Genomic DNA, 25,036 nt, shown 5'->3' on the forward strand with positions numbered 1-25,036 from the left:
CCTGACAAGATACTAACTCCAAGTTGCTCTCCGATGCATCCATCAGAGTATGAATGTGTGTAAGTGTTAGCGCCTAGCTAACACTGAAAAGCATTGAAGAAAGTGCTCTTGTGAATGGTATGAATGGGTGAATGTTGTATAAAGCACTTTGAGTGCTCCAAGAGAGCACTAGAAAAGCGCTGTATAAGAATCAGTCCATTTACCATTCTGACAATGATCCCAAACACAGAGCCAATGCATTAAAAGCAGTCAAAGCATGCATTAAGGTATGCAGTAAAGGTGAACCTGGATGCACAATTATGAGTCATGGTCTGGCCTCCCTAAAGCCTGGAGTGTCATTGAAGCTGTGTGTGATCATCTTAATAGAGAATGGAACAAAAGGCAACCGTCATCCAAGCTTAAAGAAGCCTGGAGAACTTTTCCTGAAGACTAATCAAGGAAATGACAAGAAGCCTTGCCTATCAGAGTTTAGGCTGAAGAATAAAGAGGCTTCTCACCAAAACCTAAAGAAATGGAAGATGACTCAAGACTTTTACACACTACTGTACTCCACATTTCCAAAGTTCTCAAAAAGCCATTTTTAAAACACACTGTGTTGTGTTGCTAGTTGACACAGTGTCACGTATTTAAAGCCCTTAACTTACCCCAATAACCCTCAATCAAACATGAGATCACCATTGCAAGATATTTTAGAAATGCAGAAAATCTTTTCCCTCTTACTTTCGCACTCTTTTAAATGCAGTGGCCTCTCTAGCTGCTCTACTTTAAAGGCCTGATTGATGGCATGCTGCTGTGATGATTGCCCTTCCTGCAGGTTCTGCTCTCAAAACTGAGAACTACTGAAGCTCTGTTAGAGTGGCGGTAAGCTTCATGAAAAGTGTGTGCCTTTCCAAGTTTTACCCAGTCAGTAGACTTTGCCAAAGGTTTCAGTTCAGTTCTAGAGTCACTTCAGTGCTTGTTAAAGCAACAGGATTCAGCAAATTTGTGTCTAAAATCTAGTATTTTATAAAGGCTAAATGCTTCCTATCACATTAACGTTAATGGATCTGTGTTCCACAGTTGCAAGTATTAGTGCCTTAGCTCTCAGATCAGGGCTGTGCTTAACACAGATAGCATGAGGGCTAATGAGGGACCATCGCCAAGACTTTGCTCTGAGATGTCTCTAAATGAGCACTCATCCTGACACGGCTAATGTCGACCGTAATGATCACAGGCCGTCGTGTAGCCGCGGGGTTGGAAGAAGGACGACCCCCTCGTCAATCTGCCGGGATTGTTGAAAGGTTGCCCTTTTTTACAATTTGTTTTAGTGGAAATCCATAGGTCACTTTAAATTCATTTGTTAGCAGTGTCATCGCTGCATGACTAAACAGTATAAAAGGCCATTATTTGGACCATTTTGAGACTGGTATTCAATACAGCTTACATTTTTCTTCTCCTTTATGAGCATTATTTGGATCATCCATTCATCTGTTTTACACTTTAAGATAGTATGGGCTCGAGCCTATACATTTTTTGCAAACTTTAATAGCTGCATCATCACAGTATTCTCATCTGTGCTGTCTATAAACTAAAATAAGGGGGTTTGTAAGTGGAGGTCCACAGTAGCAGTGGCTTCATTAATTATGTACATCATTGGATATATCAGTGTGATTCACTGTAGTCTTATTAACTTGGATGTTGTTCTACACAACACAGTTGTGAAGAACAACAGTGTAGAACAACTGTGTCGACCTCACTGCAGTGAGATCAGTGGGAACAACAGCAGCACGATAACTGTTGCTACATTTTTATGCTCACCAAAAGTCCGCATACCCTGACACTTGAGTCGTGAACTGTTTTGGGTTTTTTCTGTGTATCAAGCACATTATAGAGTTTCAGTTTTGCTGCTTATATGCTATAATATTTGCAGCAGTGGCATTTGTGGGAACAGCGTTGAATCGATCTGATCTTTTACATTGCAGAAGAGAAAAGGCCTAGGATAGCTTACATCATCACTGAATCAGTTTGTTGTACTCAGTCTGTAAGCTACTTTACATTTACTTTATATGCGTCAGTGCAGATGTCTGTCTGTTCTCTGTTTGCTGAAAGGCAAACAGTAATAAACACACGAAAATGGATTTTCCTTAAAATGCATAGCACCCCCCACCCTATTACTTTGTGTCACTGTAACTGTGAACGTGTACACTGATATTACCACTTAGCTTTAAGGCATCACACTTGCAAGAAAAGTTGTAGTATTATTATAAATGCATAGTTTGGTTTTGTTATCTTTTATTGCTGTTACAGGGTGGATGAACTACATAATCATGACATCATTAAATCAATTAAAATGTCTATAAATCTATAATCCTTATGTGTGTTTCTGTTGTGAAAAAGACAATAAAAAAAGTGTTTGTTCTTTGTTTTTCTGTGCTTTATCTCATTCTGAGACATTATCTTCAGTGGTAAACAGACCGGAGATAAAATCTTTGTGAGTACATCAGTCAGCTTTCCAGCTCAGGGTGGAAAACTAAGAGATGAGTGATAAAATCTCTGCAGCTTTAACATTGAGAATTGTCTCTCTTTTTTTTTTTACCATAAAAGAAAAATGGATAACATTCTTCTTTAAAAGCTACACTTAACCCTCCATCATCTCCTCTGAAGCAGCTACAGTAGAGAATGTGATGCATGCAGAAAGCTAATAAGATCACGAGCAAGAAGGTGAGTAACAGAGATACAAGTACTATATGGGGGAATTTCATTTGGAAACGGACAAAAGATGCTTTAAAACAGATTCTCATATTATAATATCGCAGTCCCACATGTCACACTTTGGAGTTTCTGAGCTGTAGTCTGTAGTGATATTAGGTTTCTGCTGAACAGGTAATGAGCGAGAGATGGGCAATGAACAGGAGACCAAATAAGATGAGGAAGACTAGGGGTACACTCAAAAAAGCCTATTTTGGATTCACTTAAAAGAGATTATGTCGAGTGGTTCCACACAATTGTATTAGCTAACCCCTAAATAATAGTGTAGAATACACCAGGCACAGACACACGCACACACAGGTAGGTACAGCCAACTTCCACATTTATTCAAGTGTTGTTGTTTTGACAGCTGACTCAGTCACACAGTCTGACAGCTCACGAGCCCAGCTGATCTCTCCCCTGGCCGCTCCTCCTCGTCTCACTATAAACACAGCGGAGGGAGACCATCATCAGTCCATAAACAACATCAGCTGTTCTTACCGGCCTCGCAGCGCCGCCCTGTTGAGCCTTCCGCTCCACTCCTCCCGGGGCCACGCCTCCGCCACACACCCCCACCGCCCGTTCGAGGCCGGGGAGCCGTCCGGCCGAGCCAACTCCCCCCCCCGCGAGCGAGAGAGGAAATCGGCCACTGCCATCTGCGCCCCCGGCCTATGGATCACCTTGAACTTAAAGGGCTGCAATGCCAGATACCACCGGGTGATCCGGGCGTTGGCATCCTTCATGCGGTGGAGCCACTGCAGCGGGGCGTGGTCCGAACAGAGGGTGAATGAGCGTCCCAGGAGGTAATAGCGCAGGGAGCCGACCGCCCACCAGATGGCCAGGCACTCCTTCTCCACGGTGCTGTACCGGCGCTCGCGCTCTGCTAGCTTCCGGCTGATGTATAGGACAGGGCGGTCGGCCCCCCTCACCTGCTGGGACAAAACGGCTCCCAGCCCTCTGTCCGAGGCGTCAGTCTGCAGAACAAAAGGGAGGGAAAAGTTAGGAGTGTGAAGCAGCGGCTCCCCACAGAGAGCCTTTTTCACCTGCACAAACGCCGCCTGGCACGGCCCCGTCCACTGGACCAGATCCGGGGCACCCTTTCGAGTGAGATCGGTCAGGGGGCTGGTTAGCTGCGCAAACCCCGGCACAAAGCGACGATAGTAACCCACCAACCCCAAGAACCGTCTCACCTCCTTTTTCGTCCTGGGGCGCGGGCAGGATGCGATAGCCTCCGTCTTCTCCACCTGTGGACGCACCTGCCCGCCCCCCAGGTGGTACCCCAGATACTGCACCTCCCTCCGTCCAACTGCGCACTTCTTCGGATTGGCCATGAGCCCCGCCCCCCTCAGGGACTCCAGGACCGTGGCCACCCGCAGCACATGCTCCGCCCAGGTGTCGCTGTGGATGATCACGTCATCCAGGTAGGCGGCAGCATACGCTGCGTGCGGACGCAGTACCCGGTCCATGAGACGCTGGAAAGTGGCCGGGGCCCCGAACAGGCCAAACGGAAGTGTCACGAACTGGTACAAACCGTACGGAGTGGAGAAGGCCGTTTTCTCCCTGGCCTCGGCAGACAAGGGAATCTGCCAATAGCCCTTGGTTAAGTCCAGTGTCGTGAAAAAGCGGGCCGTGCCTAACCGGTCCAGGAGCTCGTCGACCCGAGGCATGGGGTAGGCATCAAAGCGTGACACTTCGTTCACCCTGCGATAGTCGACACAGAACCGTATAGACCCATCCTTCTTCGCCACCAGAACGATGGGGCTACACCAGGCGCTGTGCGACTCTTCTATTACTCCCATCCTCAGCATTTCCGCCAATTCCCTCTGCACGATTTTTCGCTTATGCTCCGGGAGCCTGTAGGGCCGTGAACGCACCGTCACGCCGGGCTGCGTCACGAAATGGTGCTCGATGAGGGACGTCCGGCCGGGCAGGGGGGAGAACACGTCCGCAAAACGCTGTTGCAACGCGACAACATCCGCTCTCTGGGCCTGTGTGAGATGGTCATCACAAGGGAGGGAGGTGGGAATGATAGAATTTGGCACCTCAGGCCCCAACTCATCTCTCTCCTTCACCAAGCTCACCAGAGAAGCAGTTTCAACCTCTCGCCACAGTTTGAGGAGATTGAGGTGATAAATCTGCGTGGCTCCTCCCCTGTCCGACCGAGCGACCTCATAGTCCACGTCCCCGACTCGCCGTGTGACCACAAAGGGTCCTTGCCACTTGGCAAGCAACTTCGAGCTGGAAGTAGGGAGTAACACAAGCACTTTATCTCCCGGTGAAAATTGCCTGAGCCTAGCCCCTCTGTCATACAGGCGTTGTTGACGCTGCTGAGCCTGGAGCAAATTCTCCCGTGACAACCTCCCCAAAGTGTGGAGTTTTGCTCTCAGGTCCAACACGTACTGAATCTCATTTTTGGCGGGGCTCGGACCGTCCTCCCAGCTTTCTTTAATCAGGTCGAGCACCCCACGTGGCCTCCTGCCGAACAGCAGTTCAAAGGGAGAAAATCCCGTGGAGGCCTGGGGCACCTCCCGCACTGCGAATAACAGAGGGTCTAGCCAGTGATCCCAATTGCGTTCATCCTCGTTAATGAACTTCCAAATCATGGACTTTAAAGTCTTATTCAGCCGCTCCACCAGCCCGTCAGTCTGAGGGTGGTAGACGCTGGTCCGAATAGATTTAATGCCTAGTAATTCGTACAGTTCCCGCAGTGTACGAGACATAAACGACGTGCCCTGGTCAGTCAGTATCTCTTTCGGGATTCCGACTCGGGAGATGACCTGAAACAGTGCCTGCGCCACACTCTTTGCAGAGATGGTGCGCAGCGGAACTGCTTCCGGGTACCGCGTTGCGTAATCCACCAGGACTAACACAAAGCGGTAGCCGCGTGCACTCCGGTGAAACGGCCCGATGAGGTCCATGCCGATGCGCTCAAACGGGACCTCAATGAGGGGGAGAGGGCGCAGCGGCGCCTTCGGTATGGCCGGCTGGTTAACAAGTTGGCAGTCCGGGCAGGACGCGCACCAGCGGCGCACATCCGCTCGGATGCCCGGCCAATAAAATCGGGCCGTTATTCGCTCCAGAGTTTTCTCATAGCCCATATGCCCTGCCATGGGGTTATAGTGGGCCGCCTGGAAAAGCGTTTCCCGGCGGCCCTGCGGCACCAACAACTGGGTGTGTGTTTCCTCTGTCTGAGTGTCACGACTCACTCGATATAATCGGTCGTTTAATAAGACGAAACGCGGGTAGGTCTGCGCGGCCTCAGGGCGCACCACGTGACCATCAATAGCCATCACTTGGTCAAAGGCTGAGCGTAGGGTGCCGTCACGAGACTGCTCCAGTGGGAAATCACCCATGGGGGACACTTCCGGGGCCGGCGGGACGTCCCGTGAGGGACCCGCCGGCTCCTCCCCCCCGGAGTCAGTGTCGGACGACCCCGCGTCACCGCTGAACGCCGCGCACACGCTACACCCCGCTTCCAGTCGTGATCGCACCCCCGCGTACTGCCCCAGTAGCTGATGAAACCCCGGCCAATTGGTACCCAGAATCAGGGGGTGCGACAGGCGCGGGCTAACCGCCGCCGTTACTCTATGCGTTTTGCCCTTACACTTTAATAACAGCGGCACTATGGGATACCTGTGAACGTCACCATGCACACACCTCACCTCCACCCATTCTGCCTCCAGCAATGCCCCGGGGCGAACCAAGCTTTGGTGTACGAGGGTCTGCGTGCAGCCCGTGTCCACCAACGCCTGGCGTATATCCCCTCGAGTCCTTACCGGAATACTGTATGTCCCTCCTGGACCGGGGGAGGGTGCTGGGGCGCCAGCAACACGAAACACCTGCCCCACTTCCATAAGCGGACAATCCCTCCTCAGGTGCCCCGGCTGCCCGCACTTCCAACACTCCGGCCCCGGCGTCTGTGCTGCTCTCCGTGGCTCGGGGGCGGCTCCGCTTGGCTCGGCTCCCCTGGACGGCACCAACGCCGCGAAAGGGTTAGTGGGGCTCAGCGCCGGCAGCCGCTCTGCCTGCCCTGGTGCCGGCACACGCCGCCTCGGGGCCGGCACTGGGGCCTGTTTGTTCGGCCTCCGTCCGGCGTCCCCGGGTTCCCCTGCTCCAGCGGCAAGGTGGTCCTCCGCCAGCGTCACCGCTACCTCCAAGCTTGCGGGCCGGTGGCACCGGACCCATCTCGCCGTCTCCGCTGGCAATCCCTCCGTGAACTGCTCCAGCACCACCTTGTCCACCAGCTTCGTCTCCCCCTCCGATGTTCCCGGTTGCAGCCAGCGTACCGCCGCGTCGCGCAGCTGCCGGGCCCAGGCGAATGGTCGGTCCGTTGTAGCCAGCCGACAGGCCCGGAACCGCCGGCGGTGGTCTTCGGCGGTGAGCCCTAGCCTGTCCACCACCGCCCGGCTCACGTCCGCGAAGCTGCTCCTCGACGCCGGAGGCAGACTCAGGGCCGCTGTTTGTGCCTCCCCGGACAGCAGGGGGAGCAGCCGCGGAGCCCACTCCTCCCGCGGCCATTGGCAAGCCTCCGCCGTGGCACGGAAGGTCTCCAAAAAAACCTGTGGGTCGTCCCCGTCCCCCATCCGGGGCACCGCCACCGACAGTGGCGAGGGCTTCGGCGTGGCAGCGGCCCCGACCAGCCGCTCCAGAACTTGCGTCTGCCGGTCCGTCTGCTCCTGCAGCGCGGCCAGGTGGGCACGCTGGTCGGCCGCCTGATCCCGGCTCATCGTCGCCATCTCCGCCAGCATCTGTGCCAAGAATTGCAGAGGCTGGGCGGGTGGCGCGGCCTGTGGGTCGGACATTTCCCCACCGGCACTATCCTGGGTTTCGGCACCACTTGTAGAATACACCAGGCACAGACACACGCACACACAGGTAGGTACAGCCAACTTCCACATTTATTCAAGTGTTGTTGTTTTGACAGCTGACTCAGTCACACAGTCTGACAGCTCACGAGCCCAGCTGATCTCTCCCCTGGCCGCTCCTCCTCGTCTCACTATAAACACAGCGGAGGGAGACCATCATCAGTCCATAAACAACATCAGCTGTTCTTACCGGCCTCGCAGCGCCGCCCTGTTGAGCCTTCCGCTCCACTCCTCCCCTGCAGCTGCGCCCGGGGCCACGCCTCCGCCACAAATAGTTTCAATGACATGCTGTGTTTTGGCAGCTTAACTCAATGACTTAACACAGTTGGGTGGAATCACGTGACATTCACTGAGAGATTGAATTTATGTCTTTTAAAATGAAGTATACATACTGTATACATACCATTATATTGCTGTAAGTTTTGTTGAATAAATTACTCATTTAATGGTTTTAAATTTGTTACATTTGCAACTCCTTTATTTTATTTTTTACTTTTTTGGCCTCTACTACGGTAGCAAATAATCCTTATTTATCTCATACTGGACTTTGGCGTAGCAGCCTAATCTGCTCTCCCCCTCCCTTTAAGCCAACTTTCTACTGATTGGTTGCCCCTGACAAACAAAAGATTTGAATAGAAGGTGGGTGGGACTTCTATCCACACAGTCAGAGACGTTTGCCTGAGATGACCATATTAGGATATCTAAGTTACGTTATGTATACATATGACATAAAAGGAAACGTGCATTAGGTCAACTTTAATGTTTGATGTTATGAATTAAAATAAGCTTCGATGTAACAATGTACTGTGTTACAACCCTGAGTAGATATCAAATACACACACACACCTAGCATGTGACTGGAGGATGAGGAGATGTCACATTTTACGTGTGTGTCTGTGTGCACTGTTACTCTTGCTACTATGAAATGTGGTGATTGAGCTGAAAAAAAATCTCTCTACAATATTATCTCTCTCCACCTGTGAGGACTGGCTCTCAGCTGAATGGCAGATTACAGTTAGCATATCCCATTGTCCTCACCACACAAGGCCTTCATCGGCAGGTATGGCTGCCTGCCTGCCTATCTGCGGGCGTTTGTGTGTGCATGTGATGAAAGCACCTGACCCCGGTGATAATGGCATTCAGGACTTGTGACAGGCAAAATTAGCATACATAGTGGCTAAGATTTATTTTGGAGACGAGTGGAAAGGAAGTGTTTTCACAGAACTGATGGCACTTGTTTCAGGTACACTGTAGATCCTGTCCTGTCTGTTAAGCTGCCTTTTATAGTAAAGGGCAGTAAAAAAAAAACTTCTTTTGGAAGGGCTTCATTGGTCGATATCATTTCAGCTCATTCAAATGGTGACTTCAGCCTAAGAACAGGTGAACATCAGAAGGGTAAACATACACAGTAGGAATTCGTCTATGTTTGTTATACCTTGATTGGTTTTTCCTGCAAGAAATCCGCTCCTGCAAAACAAGTAATGTGCTCACAATGCTGGCAGTGACTTTAGTGAAGTATAAATCCAAAGTTTGTTGCAAGCTTTAGCCATGAAAGGCACCGTAGCTGAACAGACAAAAGAAACAATAACAGAAGTGCTGAGCTCCGCAGCAGATCCGAGGAAGAAAAGACACGCTGCTTGACTGACTGCTGGGATCCCAAATCCTCACGGTACTTCCACACTGACAAACACAAGAAAGCTGTACAAAAGTTGAACTTTCCTCAACTTTTAGTGCAGTGGTTTCAGGTGTCACCTGGAAATTTACAACAATTGAACTGAATTTTATTTATATTAGCTTAGAATGGGATAAATCTGGTCAGTGTTTTGGTTGATAATTGTGGTTTTATTTAGTCTGGGTATTTGACCATTTATATTGCTGTTATGGCTCTTTGATCATGCTGACATGACAGATCCAATTTTAATAATTCAGAAAAGTAAAAACCCCAAATTAGCTGCCTGGAATGCCCATTTTGCTACATACATTAGGGACCTACAGTACATGTACAGCCAGCTAACAAGAACATGAATACCTGAAACAGTAGTTAGTTGCAGTGCAAGCTAATCATGCAATCCATTATATAGGTGATAGCAGGACGTGAGTCAAACTTTACTTTTTACTGTCCAATCAGAAGTGAAAGATGAAGAGAAGATGAGGCTGACAGACTAAAGAGTTGAACATGTTGATGCCTTACTTCTAAAATCTACATGTCTATGCATAAGAACAATCCAGGCAACCATGATTTTAAAAATTGCTTTGGTAAACCATACTATGAGGTGGTGCATCAAACTTGCTAAAATCAGCTTTTACGAGTTGATTCTCCAAGACTGGTGAGATTAAAGCTAACAACAAAAAAGGCATTTAATGTTGTTACTCTCCAGCATGGTGTTGATCAATAGGCTGTGTTGGCTGATGAGGTCACCTGGCAAGTTGTTGCTGAACAATAACTTCAGTACAGCTAGCAAAGCCAACACTGCTAAAGTTAGCTAGTTTATGCTAACGCTTGAAAACAATATTTAAAATAAGTCATGTAAAAAAAATCGCACCATAGGAGTAGAGGCAGCTCAGACTTGTTCCATTAGTTGCTGTTTTGGTTGACTGCTTGTTTTCCTGAAGCTCTAAATTGGAAGTGAACAGTGTTGGCAAGTTAGCATACGACAATGAGCTCCATCATCTGCATCGATGGAAAATATGCTGGGTTGAAATAAACACCTTAAGATGACTCTTACTGTGAACTGGCACTACAAATAAAATTAATGCACTAAGATTGTCTCTGGCTAGAATTAGGTTGTCTAAGGTCTTGCAACTGTTAGCAGGAAGTACCTCAGTTTTGTGTCCTCACTTCAGAAAGTAAGGATAGTTATAGTGTTTGTGTTCCTTTATTTAATTTTAGCAACTACTTCAGCACATACAGATGTGGACCCTTGACAGTGTTATGTCAGCAACAACAGATGTTAACATTACATCCACAAATGCCCCACAAACTGTTTCATAGTTACTAGTTATGGAACTTGGCAACAAAGGAAACCACTCGAAGGTAAAGTTTTTCTTTGCCACACCTGTTCACAGGTCAGTTGGTATCTTACTTTTCAACAGTCTTGTCTGTTTTAAAAGTAATTTGACTCCCATCCTGACACGATGCTCTGCTGAGTATTTACACACAGAGGCCTGCGTTCATGTCCACAAACACATGGTACTGGTATTCGAATCACGCAAAGGAATGCCTCTGCACATCTTGATTACTCGTCAAGAGCTGCGGCACTGCACTCTTGGGTGCAATATTGTATCTAATAACTGCTTTGACACTTGAGGATTTGTGAGTGAGCCATGTCAAGTCATTAGGGAGTGTTTTAAGTGCACTCAACATTGGTGATTAAGTGCACTTAACGCATAAAGGCTCCGTTCAGGGGGTGATGAGAGGGCGTGCAATGTTGGCACCCGCTTGACGCATTGATAACACGCAATCCAGATTTCTGTACTCGCTGATGTCTGTCTGAGCCTGGCGGACACGTGTGTTTATCCCTGTTCTCAGGCAATGTGAGAAGTAACACAGGCGTTCACACACACACAGGGGGCTGTTAAGCTGGTGTGTGGTGCCACTGTTTAGGCTGGGAGGTTCATGAAACACTGAATCCATGTTGAAACTCAGAGGACAAAAAAATGTGTTATGGGTTTAAGTGTGCCCATAAAGGGGAATTACATCTGAGAGATAGACTCACATGGTGGCATATAAACAAAGTTGAAAGTTATTATAAGCAGGTACATGAAAAATATCATAAACAGCAAATACACGCATAAATGGACCGTAGCATTACCCGCTCATGCTGTCTCACTGTAGCTGCATACACTATGAGGTGCACTGGGAGACATAATCACAGCAATGGGGGGAGGCAGTGGGACTTCCTTGTGTCACAGGAGGCAGTGGGAGAAAGAGATAAGAAGCAGACAGATGACGGAGATGGAAATTAGTGGTGGATTGCCGAGCAGGAGGAGGAGAAATGCCAGTAGTTCGCAAAAAACAGGAATCCAATCCAGATGTTACTGCCAAGAGAAAAAGAATGGGTAAACGCACGAGAAACAGACAGAAGACAAAAAGCTGAGGTCCCAGCTTGGATTTATTAAAAAAACACTTTATTTATAAAAAGAAACACTTTATTTGCACGTTAGCATCTGTTGAAAAGATTAAACCAGTTTGATCACATTTATTTACATCTAGAATAAGGATTTTAAGAAAGGAACTTCGCTTTCCAGCCAGTGGAGACCTGTTGACATTGGTAGTGTTAATTAAACATAAATAAAGAGTAAATATACAAAGGGATAGTTTGAGAATTGTATTGGAGACAATCCAGGTCTTTAAAAACATAAAGAGCTTAATTTACTGCCTCTAAATTTAGGTTATTGTTCTCGGCCCTAAAAATCTTAGAAATATGGCATCCAACCAGATGCTAACTCTGGATGGTGTTGCCTTGACCTCCAGTAACACTGAAAAGCCATTTTTGAAGTCGTTTTGTCCTTCAATGCAGATGTTAAACAAATATGTCGGACTGCTTTCTTCTGTTTCCTGAGCCTGGTTCAGCTGGAGGTTTCTTGCTCATATGGTGTCATATGATTGTGAGGGGTTTCTCTGTTTTATTTTTATTATTGTTAATGTTGTTATTCCTGTAACAACATTGAATTGTTGTTACAGTGAAGAAAAGTATGTTTGCAGTATTTGTGCAAAGACTGTATGTAAAAGATGGACGTAGCCACTAGAGATGGAACTCACCAGAGTCCCAACAAGCTTCACAATGCTTCAGTAATAATGCAATATTCTTGTGATTTCTAACATGTTGCAGTACTTGGAATACTGTACTAACAAATATGCAATTTATTACCTTTTTTCAACTGCAAATGATATCCTGCCATCAATGTTGCCATAAGACAAAGTCAGTCTGATACCAGTCAGCGTTGAATGGGGTCAAGTTGACAGTTGCATGCAATCTGTTTCTGATAATACAGCAATTAACTGTGTTATCTAGTCAAAAATCACATATTTGTTGCTGTTTATAGTCACAAACATCCACATTTAAGAGAAATTCACATTCAACTGTTGCATTTGTGCTCAGCAGATTTCCTGTTCTATAGAAATATAAGCAGAATACAGCCAGTTAACACCTGCAAAGCCAGGCTTCTACCTTTCTACCTTTAAAACCCGGAGAGCAGCCAAATGGCTGGTAGGCTTTTAGCTAAGCTTTAGCTTCAGCCAAGTGGAAGCTAAATTGGCTAGTCATTCATATGTATATTAGGTTGTTACCTGGGAATTCTGGAGGGAGGGGAGTGGGGGTTTGAGTGGATTGAGGAATTTCCCTGCGAATCTTGTTGACTGTGCCGAGGATGGTGGTTTTCCGTCTAAGAAGTTTTTGCGCAAGTGAAAGCGATGTGAAAAAATTGTCCGTGGTAACATTTCTGCCCTTGTCTAGGAATGGTTCCATCAGCCTCATTACTACATTTTCAGAAAGTCTCTCCCCAGTGGGACGATTGGGGTCCTTGCCAAGATATGGGAAGACATTGCAAATGTACTTGGATTTTAGGTCGCAAGCCACCCAAAACTTGATCCCAAACTTGTCAGGTTTACTTGCAATATACTGCAGGAAACAGCACCGAGTCTTTGATGGGAAAAGCTGTGAACTTCCTTTTGTGTTTCATCTTGATGCATTCTCATCCAGGGAAATAAATCTCCAAAAGTCACCAACTTGGAGTGTTTCAGTTTGCCATCTTAGGGAGAAATCAACACACATGGGTGTATGTCCTTTGTTGCTGAGATTTATTGATAAAAACAGTACAAAAAACCAACCCTTTGTACACATATTTGCAAATGGCCTGCTGAGTTGAGTTGAGTTGAGTGCCCTCGACTTGTGCTCATTTACAAAGACTCATTCATACGTGTTGGGAATGTGTCTGTATTTATTAGTTAGGCAGCATTTATTTACAAACTTTTGACAACCAGAGTGATCGCAGTCAGTCTGCAACTGTTTGCAGAAAGGTTGCCTCCTATCAGGCAACCTGTTATCCTTCTTCTTGCATTCAAAGTGGTTGTGAGTGTGCAATTTCCTTAAGCTCTAAATGTTATTTCACTGGAATACAATTTACAGGCAGGCAGCAATTTTTATTTTGTAGATGCACAGAGTTATCTGTCCTATTTTTTTTTTTTTCATTTGACTGAGCCATTAGCTTAGAGGTAGCTGCGTCAAGCTAAGTATGTCCAGTTTTGTTTTTTTTGGTTTAACGGATTTAATGTAAGTTTGTGAGTTAGTGATTGAGACCTCTTATTCATGGTATTCCCAGAGTATTTTAACGACATGGTCACCATGCAATTAATTTTAAGCCTCAATAATCTTTAATAAATAATCTTTAATCTTCAATAGCTATGAAAATCAATCACCTACATATTAGTCAGAAAGGTGAAAACTGCTTTGTATGGCAGTCTTTAAGCATTGCATCTGCTCTAAAGTTGGAAAGTTTTTCACAAACAGAGTCTATAGGGATTGGAACCATCAGAGGTTCATCCCCACTGCCGTCATTCCTCAGCCCGGGAGGACGCTGCTTGGATTCATATGAAAATGCTGTGCTAATGCATGCACGGTGTCTGTATTATCATGAACACGTGCATGCAGGGTCAACATTCTGTACATTTGAATATGTGTAATAGGTTTACATTTGACTAATTAATTGCTACTTAATCATAAACAATCCCATAGAGAGAGTTTAAAGTACAAAGCTTTTACAATAGCTGTTATAAACAGTCTGTGTCTGGTTAGTCTTTACAGGGTCTGTCTGGTGCCCAGGAAGTGAAGGCTTTTCCATATCTGGCAGCAGCCACAGTGCTTTGTTTGGAATAAATATAGAAGGATGAAGAGCGTTACCTGCCACCTACGCAATATCAAAAGACAAAGACTTTACAGTACAGCCAGCACTCTTTCTATTGGCAAATGATCTCTGGAAAATGAAGGGCAAAAGCAGCGTAGCAATGAACAGAATGAGCAACAGCAGTGCATGCAAAACATGAATGAAATGTTGGCCCTGTTAGGACTGTTTTTTAAGCTGTGATACGCCCATTAGTTGGTTTCAATTTGCCAAAGGATACTGTATGACTCGGGTCGCTACTTTTATTTCAGCCATATTTTGATTTGATTTTCTCACATACCCCACCACTCCCAGCCGCCGCAAGTTCTCCCGCTGCCATTCGTTGGTCCATTTCACACTTTTGTGGCTGTCACGCCGAATGAAAGCCAATTTCGTGACGCCCGTCTGAACTGGAATTAGGCCGGATGATATGACATAATTAACTTTTTTGCTTTGTTTTCCCCTAATGTAAAAGTCCCATTATTCTTTGGACGCGTGCCAAAAAGTTTGCAGAGAATTTAAAGTGGGGTTAAAGTATTCTGTCTGTCTCTTTAAGTCTTTTCCCGGGGAGAGGATGCAGTGGAGGGTAAAAATTAGGGAGTGTGTGAGCAGTGAGCCGTTCACCACAGGTCACTGGTGTCTATTCCCTCAGAGGCAGACGCGTTTGTGTGTTCGTGTGTGTGTTCGTGTGTGTGTTAGGCTTCTCTGGTCTCCGCATGGACGTACAGCCAGTGAACCACAGTGGCACACCGCGCACAGAGCGACACATTTTCTTTCTAGTAAACACGCAGCTTTAGAGGAAACCTCAGAGACTTGCTTCGATGCCTGCGATTGATGTAGTACCTGCACGGCTTTGGCTGCATGTTTGGACATCGCATCTCATCGTGTTCATTGAGACCACGCTCCACTGATGTGTAATACAAGTTTTGGTAAATCAATATCCAGATTGCAGAGCCTGTAATCGTGTACTGCACCACCAGAACTGTACGCTCCAGTGGGAACGCCTCACGCCAGCGTGTCCTGTTGACTTTGATTTGATTTGATTTGATTTGACTGCTTCAAAATGGCCACCATCGTCCCTGTACCCAAATCCTCCACCATCTCCTCATTGAACGACTGGCGACCTGTAGCCCTGACCCCCATCGTAAGCAAATGCTTCGAGAAGCTGGTCAGGGACTTCATCTGCTCTGCACTACCCGACTCACTGGACCCTCTACAGTTTGCATACCGCCACAACAGGTCCACTGATGATGCCATAGCCCTGACACTACACACTGCCCTGTCACACCTGGAGAAGAGAGACACGTATGTGAGGATGCTGATTGTAGATTACAGCTCAGCATTCAATACCATCTTTCCCTCGAAGCTGGACAGGAAACTGCAGGATCTAGGACTGAGCAGCTCCCTCTGCAGCTGGATCCTTAGCTTCCTGTCTGACAGACGCCAGGTGGTCAGACTGGGCAGCATCACCTCATCCCCCATCACACTGAACACTGGTGCTCCACAGGGGTGTGTACTGAGCCCTCTCCTGTACTCACTCTACACCTACGACTGCACAGCCACTAACAGCTCCAACATCATTGTGAAGTTTGCGGACGACACTACAGTGGTGGGTCTTATCACCAACGGAGAAGTACACACCCCCATCACCATCAACGGCGCTGCTGTGGAGAGAGTGAGCAGCTTCCGGTTCCTTGGCGTACACCTGGCTGAGGATCTTACGTGGTCAGTACACACAAACAAAACAGTGAAGAAGGCGCAGCAGCGCCTCTTCTTTCTCAGGAGACTGAAAAGATTCGGCATGAGCCCCCGCATCCTCAGGACCTTCTATCGCTGTGCCATTGAGAGCATCCTCACTGGATGCATCACCACCTGGTATGGCAACAGCACCGCCTACAACTGCAAAGCTCTCCAGCGAGTAGTGCGGTGCTCTGAACGGATAATTGGAGGTGAGCTTCCCTCCCTCCAAGACATCTACAGGAAGCGGTGCCTGAGGAAAGCGGGGAGGATCATCAAGGACTCCAGTCACCCCAGCCATAAACTGTTCAGACTGCTTCCATCAGGAAGGAGGTTCTGCAGCATCCGGTCCCGAACCAGCAGACTGAGAGACAGCTTTTTCCATCAGGCCATCAGACTGCTGAACACTTCATAGACACCTCAGCTTCACTACTGGAACTTCAACATTATGCACTCCACACTGTATATAAATGCCACTTGTTTTGCACATATTCAACTCTGTATATTTTATATATTTTATTATTATTATTATTATTATTATTATTTTATTTTATTTTTTTACTATTTAATTTGTAAAAATGTGTATACACACACACACACACACACACACACACACACACGTAGGAAAATATTTAGTATACACATCCAGAAATGCATACACTATTATATATTGTACATATATTTATTAGTTTCAGGTTGGCCATTCTTGTATTTTGCTCGTTTGTGTTGTTGTGTTTGCACATCTCTGTTGCTTGTGGGGCTCGCACACAAGAATTTCACTCGCATGTGCTGTGCCAGTGTGCCTGCACATGTGATGTGACAATAAAAAGTGATTTGATTTGTGATTTGATTTGATATGAATGAGGTGTGTGTGTGTGTGTGTGTGTGTGTGTGTGTGTGTGTGTGTGTGTGTGTGTGTAGGCCTGGTTGGATCAAACACTAGAGAAGATTGAGCTGGCTGACATCCGCTCAGTGTCACTTTAAAGAGTCCCCAAAGGCTTGGTCTCATGTTGTATTTGTTCCAGTATGCATGAACACTGTACATTATCATGACTGTGTGCTGTGCGTCTTTAGTTGGATGTGTTAAAACCTGTGTGTGTGTGCGCGTGTTTGTGAGAGAGATTGGGAGACTTAACAGAGTCATAACAGGGGTTTCTTATGTTACAGACTCTGCAGGCATGCATTGACTGTCTAACGTAAAATAGATGAGTTATTACTCCCCGGTGGAGACAGGAGAAATGGGTCCTTTCAGCAGAATAAAACAGAACGGAGATGGAAAGATGGGGTGTTAGAGGAGAAAGCAATTCAGTCGTTTGAGGCTCAGCGTGGCGGTAAATGTCTCTGCTCTTCCTCATTTCACACAACGCTTATTTTCTTTTGGTCATGCATCTCGGGTTGTAACATCTGTCAATAGCTGGACCGTCATGTTGTTTCTTCCGACAGGCTGTTGCTCCCTGTTATCTAACGGCTCTATATGCAAAGCATTTTGGGGCTGAAAGACGACTAAAAGGGCTCGATGGAGCTTTCGTATGTAGCCTTTATGTAGGCGTACGTAAACCCTTCACAGCTAGTTATGCATGACGAAATCAGAGTAAATGCATAGTTATTTTAAGTTTCACTGGAGTTGTGTGATTCAGCATACAGTACGATGTAATTTTGCTGAAATCAAAATCTCAGGTCAAGTCAACAATAGAAGGCTGAACTTGAAGGGTTGTCAAAGAAATAAATCCTTGTTTATGTTTCTCTAATATACATTGTAGTTTTTTGCAGTGTGAATCGTTTCTGGGCAACCTGCAGGAAATTTCAAACACTGAATTATGACGAGAGTTCTCTTGAGCTACATGATGGTGTCATTTGGGGCTTGAGGTTGAACTGAGTGAAACTCCTCCTCATGTCAGTGTAGAGAAGTTGAATTAGATATATCTGAGATATTTTAATAAAGGAGGATGAAGTGCAATTTCAACAATACATCTAGGTTTGTCTGTGTGATAAAGAAATGGAATAACTCTAAAACAGTTTCCTGCTGACTGGTATCAAAGCTTTTCGACTAAAGCACGGCGGCCGTCTTGTTAATTCTAGTCCTGATTAGAATCTAGAAGCACTATAAAGGACTATATGTGCCGCGGTATGACAGGTTGCTAACATATAAGTGTGTTATTCTCAGTCAGATCCGCCACTCCTCATCACAGTGAGAATTCAACAAGTACTGTCTATCTTTTATATACGGTCTATGATTGGCCCTATAATTCCTAGTTGATGCTACTGCTCAAAACAAGGCCTCAGGTTTCAGGCCGTAAACAAATACTCCATGACAATATATCTATATAATCCACATCATACTATCACATGTCAGTTTATGGCCAGTGTGGTCCCTTTCATAGAAGAGTTCCAGCATCCAGACAGTTCAGATTAAATTTAGATCAAACACTGAACACAATGTTTTGGGGTTTTTTTCTTCTGTCTTTTCTTTTGGGAGATTATGCATCACTAAGCAATCTGCTCTGAGGCTCGTCTGCCTCTTTGGAGTCAATGAGTGGTGCGTAAAACATCTGGAGTGATGTATGGTCAGCATTAGGGAGTGAACCCGGGGCAGTTATTTGTTCCACAGCCGTCTGATAGGTTGTAACCCTGGAAATAGCAGTGTGACCCTTGTGTGTTGAGCATGGGGCGAGGTTTTAGGGTTTTTTTTATGCAGACGACATGAATGATTTCCAAAAATAGAACTGAATAAGATTTGAAATTGTAAACAGACTCGCATGCATCGATTCCCACGTGAATCTCCATGTTTTACTTGCAGTGAACTTTGGCGCTAGCTTCTCTTTAAGCTAACAGGATTTGATATATTTATACATTTCTCTCTTCATCTTGCAATGACTCATGTATCAGTGGGTGTCCTGAACCTTGATCTCCTTCCAGAAATTTTCTTGATTTCCTCTTTATTTTTTTTATTTTACTTTGAGCTGTATCCTTTTCCCTTTTCATTTCCGACTCTTCCTCCCTCCTGTTCATTTATTTATTGATTTTCATATTTTGAGAGTCAAAGTTCTCTTCTTGTACTTTCCTGTCCTCATTCCTCCGCTTGTTTTTGTCTGGAGTCCAGTTTGATAATGATTTGGAGTACCGAGGCTCAGTCAGAGAGCCAGACAGACGGTAATGAGGGCAGGAATACTGATTAATGCAATCAGCGGTTTGTTTTGACTGAATGACGTTTCTAGCTCGAGTCTCAGTTAAGGACGAAAAGGTGCATCTTTCTTCACCTTTAGACAATAATTCTGATGGTAAAGGAGCCAAACGGGACAGACATCATTAGTCCCAGGGTCCATTTTGGATGTTGAGCATCTGAGTTGCTGAAGTGCCCTTAAGCAAAACATTAAATCCTTGGCAGCTCCAAGGAGGTTGTTATCTCTTTCTTGAGCCATGGGGAGCCTGACCTTCTAGAGACAGGCTAAAGAGAAAAGAGGATCCCTCTGCAGGAATTAATAAAATATCACGCTCCTGTCAAAGGTTCTCAGTGGGATATTTTTAAACATCAAACATATTGTATGACTAATAGTAGAGCCAGAGTCTGGCGTGAATGTCGGCCACTAAAGTAGCAAGAAAGTGCTGTATGGGAATGCAGGTACTCTCCATCAGGAGAACTGTCATGAAGGTGCGTATATAGAAGTGTATTATAGACATATTAAAATTGTCTACAGACATTCAGGTTGAAGCCTGCTGACACTTACTTGTAGTTGTAAGTATATTTTCTTTGTTCCCTGGTGTTTTGTTTTGCCATGGTGTGGTGTAGAGCCTAATAAAGCGAGCCTTTATTGGATTATTTTCCTCTGAATTCACCAAATCCAAAACAAGAACAGAGATCCAAGAGAACATGAGGAGTGAAAGTGAAAAAAGGAAAAAGCACTACAGGGAGTTAAATGGATGATCTGACAAAAGACGAAAAGAAAAGATGTTATATACAAAAGAGATTGATTAGTGACACAAGAGAGGAACCAGACACAGGGGAAAGCAGTCAAGAACAGCTGAAAGTAGTCAATCACACAGGAGGGAAACAAAAGCAGGAAACCTTAAAACAAAATTAAATGGGAAAGAATTGAGCACTGACTGAGACTTAAAAAATAATAAAAGGGAAAATAAAAACCAACAATCAACAAGACAGAGGCCAGTCGATGTTAGGGGAAAACAGTGGTTTGAGACCAAAATTATTTCAACCACATTAGTGCTTGGGATCTCATTGGCTTTGAAAATGGATACCAGGTCTGCAACCAGTTGCTGTCTTTAAATCATCTTTGGCACACCAAGAACGCTATAAAACGACATTAAGATGCAGTCAGTCTGCTGACATTTTGCAACTTATTGGGGTCAAGTTGGCAAATGGTGCAGTTATGTACAAACATTTGCAAAGCTGATCGTTTTGCTTGCCACCAGGCGATGAGGTAGATCGCCTCATCTCCTTGCAATCAGTCTCAGACTGTTCCACTTTTTCTCAGTCACAAGGATGTTGCTATCCTATTTTGAACCTAGTCTAACGGAGCCATTAAGCAAAAATAAATAAATAAGAGAATTACAATAAAATACCAGATCTATAACAGGTTTCTGTTATTTTTGACAATCCTGTCGCAGAGAACCACTTCTCTAGCACCTCCATATGGTTATCAGCCATATTTGAGTAAAATATCCAGCCCCTACTTAAGTCTTGCTTGTAAAATACTCCTATTTGGTAAATGTCACTGTCATTACATTTCTAACACACTTGTTGTGGGCAAAACACACCTGATTAGGATGTTTAGAGGTGAAGGTGAGATGTCACATCATGATTTGACACAATTACATAGTTAACCTTACTGGGTGTGCTTAAATACCATTGTATAATATATAATGGTAACTGTTGTAATATGGATGCATGTAAGCCTAAACTACAGTCTTTCCTAAACCAAACCTAGTAGCCTAAATCTGAAATTTAATCTGCTCCCCAAAGGATGAACCATACATTAAGAGATTTGGTGATCCTCAACAGAAGGTCAAAAGTCAACGTAGATCAAGTCACAAAATCAAATTACAAATGCAAATCAAAATAAAATGGCATGTTAGCATCACATTAATATTACTCTCTGCAAAATTGAAGACTTTGAATGATGTTTATTTGAAAAACAATGACCATCAATACATATCGGATCTTGGTCCAGTATTTGGATCATTACATTTAAGGTATATTTTCAAAGAAAACTACTGTCAGACATGATTGCCTCTTAATCAACCACAGCTTTGCAGTTCTCATAACTCACTTACATCATACGCCTTGTATTTTTGTCTCTTTCTGTCTATGCAGGATTTTGATGACTTCATCTTTGCATTCTTTGCCATCGAGATGGTGATCAAGATGGTGGCTCTAGGGATTTTTGGCAAGAAGTGTTACCTTGGAGACACGTGGAACCGTTTGGATTTCTTCATAGTGTTGGCTGGGTGAGTTACACAATTACACTCGCAAACACAAACACACAGGTGGCCAAGCATAACCGTGCATAAACACCGGAGGCTCGCGCAAGGAGCAGCACGCACACATGCAACAAATTTGGACAATAATCAATGTGCAAGGCGGAATCTGTGAAAGCGGTGACAGATTCAAGAACAACGATAGAATCTGGGGAGCACAAAAAGATGTTTTGAGCTTCTAGATGTAATTGTGTCACAGGAAGCCAAGACGCTGCAGGCAGAGGATCAAACAGTATTAGATCTGAAGCATGAACCTGGTAGAGCAAGCCTTCTAACTCGCACGAGCTTTGCTGGATTTGCCCTTAAATAAATTTACTTTAAGTATTCCGTTAGAGGCTTTTAACTTGAAATCAATACCACGAACCCTCTTAAATTCTTTAGTGTTCAGATTGTGTAGAAGCTGATGAATGCATGTCGATTTCTTTTCTAATTATTATTATTTCAACTTTTACAGCACTTACAAATCTGCCCTTGCTCTATAGCACATTTATATACATTTTAATTACTATACCGCGCTCATAAAATCAAGCGACACATGCCCACACACCAATGCACACACACTGTAATTTGATTAAACATGTTACAGAACATAGCCTGCTGCTTTCAGTCTGACATTTTCATCATACTACATCCCCCGCTGGTTTATAATGCCATCCTTCTGCCACAGCTTCTGTTGTCCATCAGTGGAAACGGGACACATTTCCTTTTGTGTGTGTGTGTGTGCGCGCGAGTGCACATTGTCCTTAAGCATATACACATATATATATATATATATATATGTGTGTGTGTGTGTGTGTGTGCATACTGTATACAGAGATATAGAGAGAGCGAGATCATTCCCTTTATTTTACACTGAGCTACTGTTCCACAACTGAAGTGATGCCTTGGGTTATGTCTGCTCTCAGCTCACATTCAGTTAATTCCCGTGGTTTCCTTTCACTCCTCTTCTCTCTACCTGAATCATATACGTGAGTGGAAGCCTTTATATGATTATGGTAAGAGCTGCGTCCTTCTCGGTCATCATGACTCAGGGAGAATCTGACTCAGTGCCAACGCAACAGAAGGAACTTGATGGGAAACACCTCAGCGTTTGATACGGAGGCATTTATCTCCTGAGTGATGGGGAGGTCGTTAAAAGCAGCTCAGGCTATAGCAGCGAGTGAAACATCTGCGGGGGTGACATTGCATCGTTGCAGGGAAGGCTGTATCCTGTATCCTAGGATATCGCATAGGATTACGCATCTGCTGAAGTATTCCAGTGTGAATTTTTGTATACGACTTTTGTAATAGATAACCCAGTTTATTTTTATTGCTTGTATAATCTTTTATTATTTTTCCAAGCATACATGGAACAGCAGACATCCCACAAAAACCTGAAACCTGAAACAGAGAGAGACATCTACATACCGGAAACAATTCATTTAATTAATCAGTTGTAAAATTTATGGCCCATATTAAATGCACAATTTTAATTTTAACTGGTTGATTTTAGCTGTGTGTAATAAAAGTAGTGGAATGAAAATCAGGTCCTGCTTTGCATGCAATCAGTTGATTGAAAATCCACTATCAGCTGAAAACACCCGCGAACCTCTGTTGGAGACAAACTTCATTTCTGTTCCCTCATCCCGATCAAGGGTTCAGTCAAGACCTCTACATTCCAAAAATGCTTTTTTAAATTTGCGGTGTGTGTATATATACATATATATATATATATATATATATATATATATATATATGAAAGAGCAACATTTTATCAAATGCAACATGAAATTTAGATTGTGTAAAATGCAGGTTGCAAAGCAGCTTGCAGATATGTAATACCCTATCTGAAGTAATATCTATATTTAGTGGGATGATAAAATTCAAAAAGCATAACCTCTGAATTGGAATACATATTGTTATGTGAAACCAGTACAAGTAACTTGAAACTTTAACTTTTGGACTTAAGTATGCACTGTCACAGATCTTGTATGCATTGTGTTTTTGTCCTCCATTGCTGCTGAACTAGAGTATAAAAAGGGAAATGTTCAAAAATCGTGCTAGGATATATCCTAGGATATATGTGCACATATCACAATCATGGACAGACTGTGATTAAGGTGGTTTGGTCTTGCAGCCTGCCCTCGCAAGTGTTAAGGATCTTGGTTTCCGGAAGAATAATTGATGGAAACGTTTGGCATCAGAAGAGTGTGTGTTTTTATCAGAGCATGCACAATATGGAAACTGGCAGAAAACCAGTCTTATTTGCATGTCTGTAGCTGATGGTGTCTGCACGTATGTTGGCTTACATCACAGAGTGTGGGCGTTGAGTGTATGTTAATATGTTTAGCTGTTTTCATGGGTTCTAGTATTTCTGAACAAATAAAAAAAAACTCATCTGTATGGAGAGCCCCCAGACTTGCAGAGACAATGGTAACCAAGGTAACGGCTGGTTGTCGAGCATTTGATATATCCTGGCAACAGTTGTTAAGTCTGCGGAGGAAGGCTCTGATGAACTGTTTGTTTCTTTCCTAGACGATAATTACAGCTAAGCTGCTTTTTCAGCAGGTCTGGACTGTCTTCTGCTAATCACCTCCCTGTCAGGAGGGAATGATGGAGGGATGGCTCCACGGAGCAGGTGGAAGGTGTAGAAAGGCAGATAGATGTGCAGGGGAAGAGTTTCTGATTTGTGAAAGCAGAGTGTTAAATAGATACCGTACCGCATTTGCATGATAAAGAGGGAGACTAGTAGATTGGAGCTTTCTGTCTTAATACGTTCAGAATCATTTGCATGGGACTTGAACACAACAGCATTTGTACAAAATGTGAACGGTAGATGGGTGTTGTTTTATTTCTTTCTGTTTCAGAGCATGAAGAAAAGTCAGTGTAGTCACATTGAATGTGCCAGACCTGACCTAACCACAGACCGTATATAAAAGATTGGAAGTAGATACCCTGACATTACCCACTGGTTAGTTAACCCTGGACATTTTCACTGTCATCCTCTTGATGTTTTGAAATTGAGGGGAAACAGCACGTTCATGTGGTTTTGAGTGTAGTCGTAGTTTGAGTTGAGTTTCTAAACTGGTCATCAGCATTTACTGAGGTTACGGATGACACAATCTGAGGGTCGTTTCCCCACAGACTTCTATACAACAAGACTTCTTTTTGTAACTAGAAGAGTCATCTCCTACTGGACACTGACATTAATGCTGGTTTAAATACTTGTACATGGAGCATGGGGTGGCCCTGGTTGCTATACCGCACAGTCTTTGATTAACGGCTTGTGATTTTCAAGTAGCTGAAGTCATGGGTAATCAACTTCAAAATGAATTTAATATTCAGTTTAATATCACCCA

At 44.7% G+C, this 25,036-nt stretch overlaps 2 protein-coding genes across 11 annotated transcripts in view; one reads left to right on the top strand and one right to left on the bottom strand.

Moving 5' to 3' along the window:
* cacna1g (calcium channel, voltage-dependent, T type, alpha 1G subunit) overlaps positions 1-25,036 on the top strand; it is a 332,915-nt gene that overhangs the window by 123,747 nt on the left and 184,132 nt on the right. For all 10 annotated transcript variants that reach the window (XM_080872626.1, XM_080872635.1, XM_080872629.1 and 7 more), the window contains exon 4: positions 21,535-21,668. In XM_080872626.1, the coding sequence (XP_080728752.1) occupies positions 21,535-21,668 (134 nt within the window). The remainder of the gene's footprint in view (positions 1-21,534; positions 21,669-25,036) is intronic.
* On the bottom strand, positions 3,124-7,529 carry LOC308391096 (uncharacterized protein; the record flags this gene model as incomplete). Its single annotated transcript, XM_080873563.1, has 3 exons — positions 3,124-3,169; positions 3,304-3,701; positions 6,504-7,529. 3 exons carry the CDS (start codon positions 7,527-7,529, stop codon positions 3,124-3,126), a joined length of 1,470 nt encoding a protein of 489 aa, XP_080729689.1.

Source organism: Rhamphochromis sp. 'chilingali' (genome assembly GCF_963969265.1).
Source record: "Rhamphochromis sp. 'chilingali' genome assembly, chromosome: 22".
Classification (NCBI taxonomy): Eukaryota; Metazoa; Chordata; class Actinopteri; order Cichliformes; family Cichlidae; genus Rhamphochromis; species Rhamphochromis sp. 'chilingali'.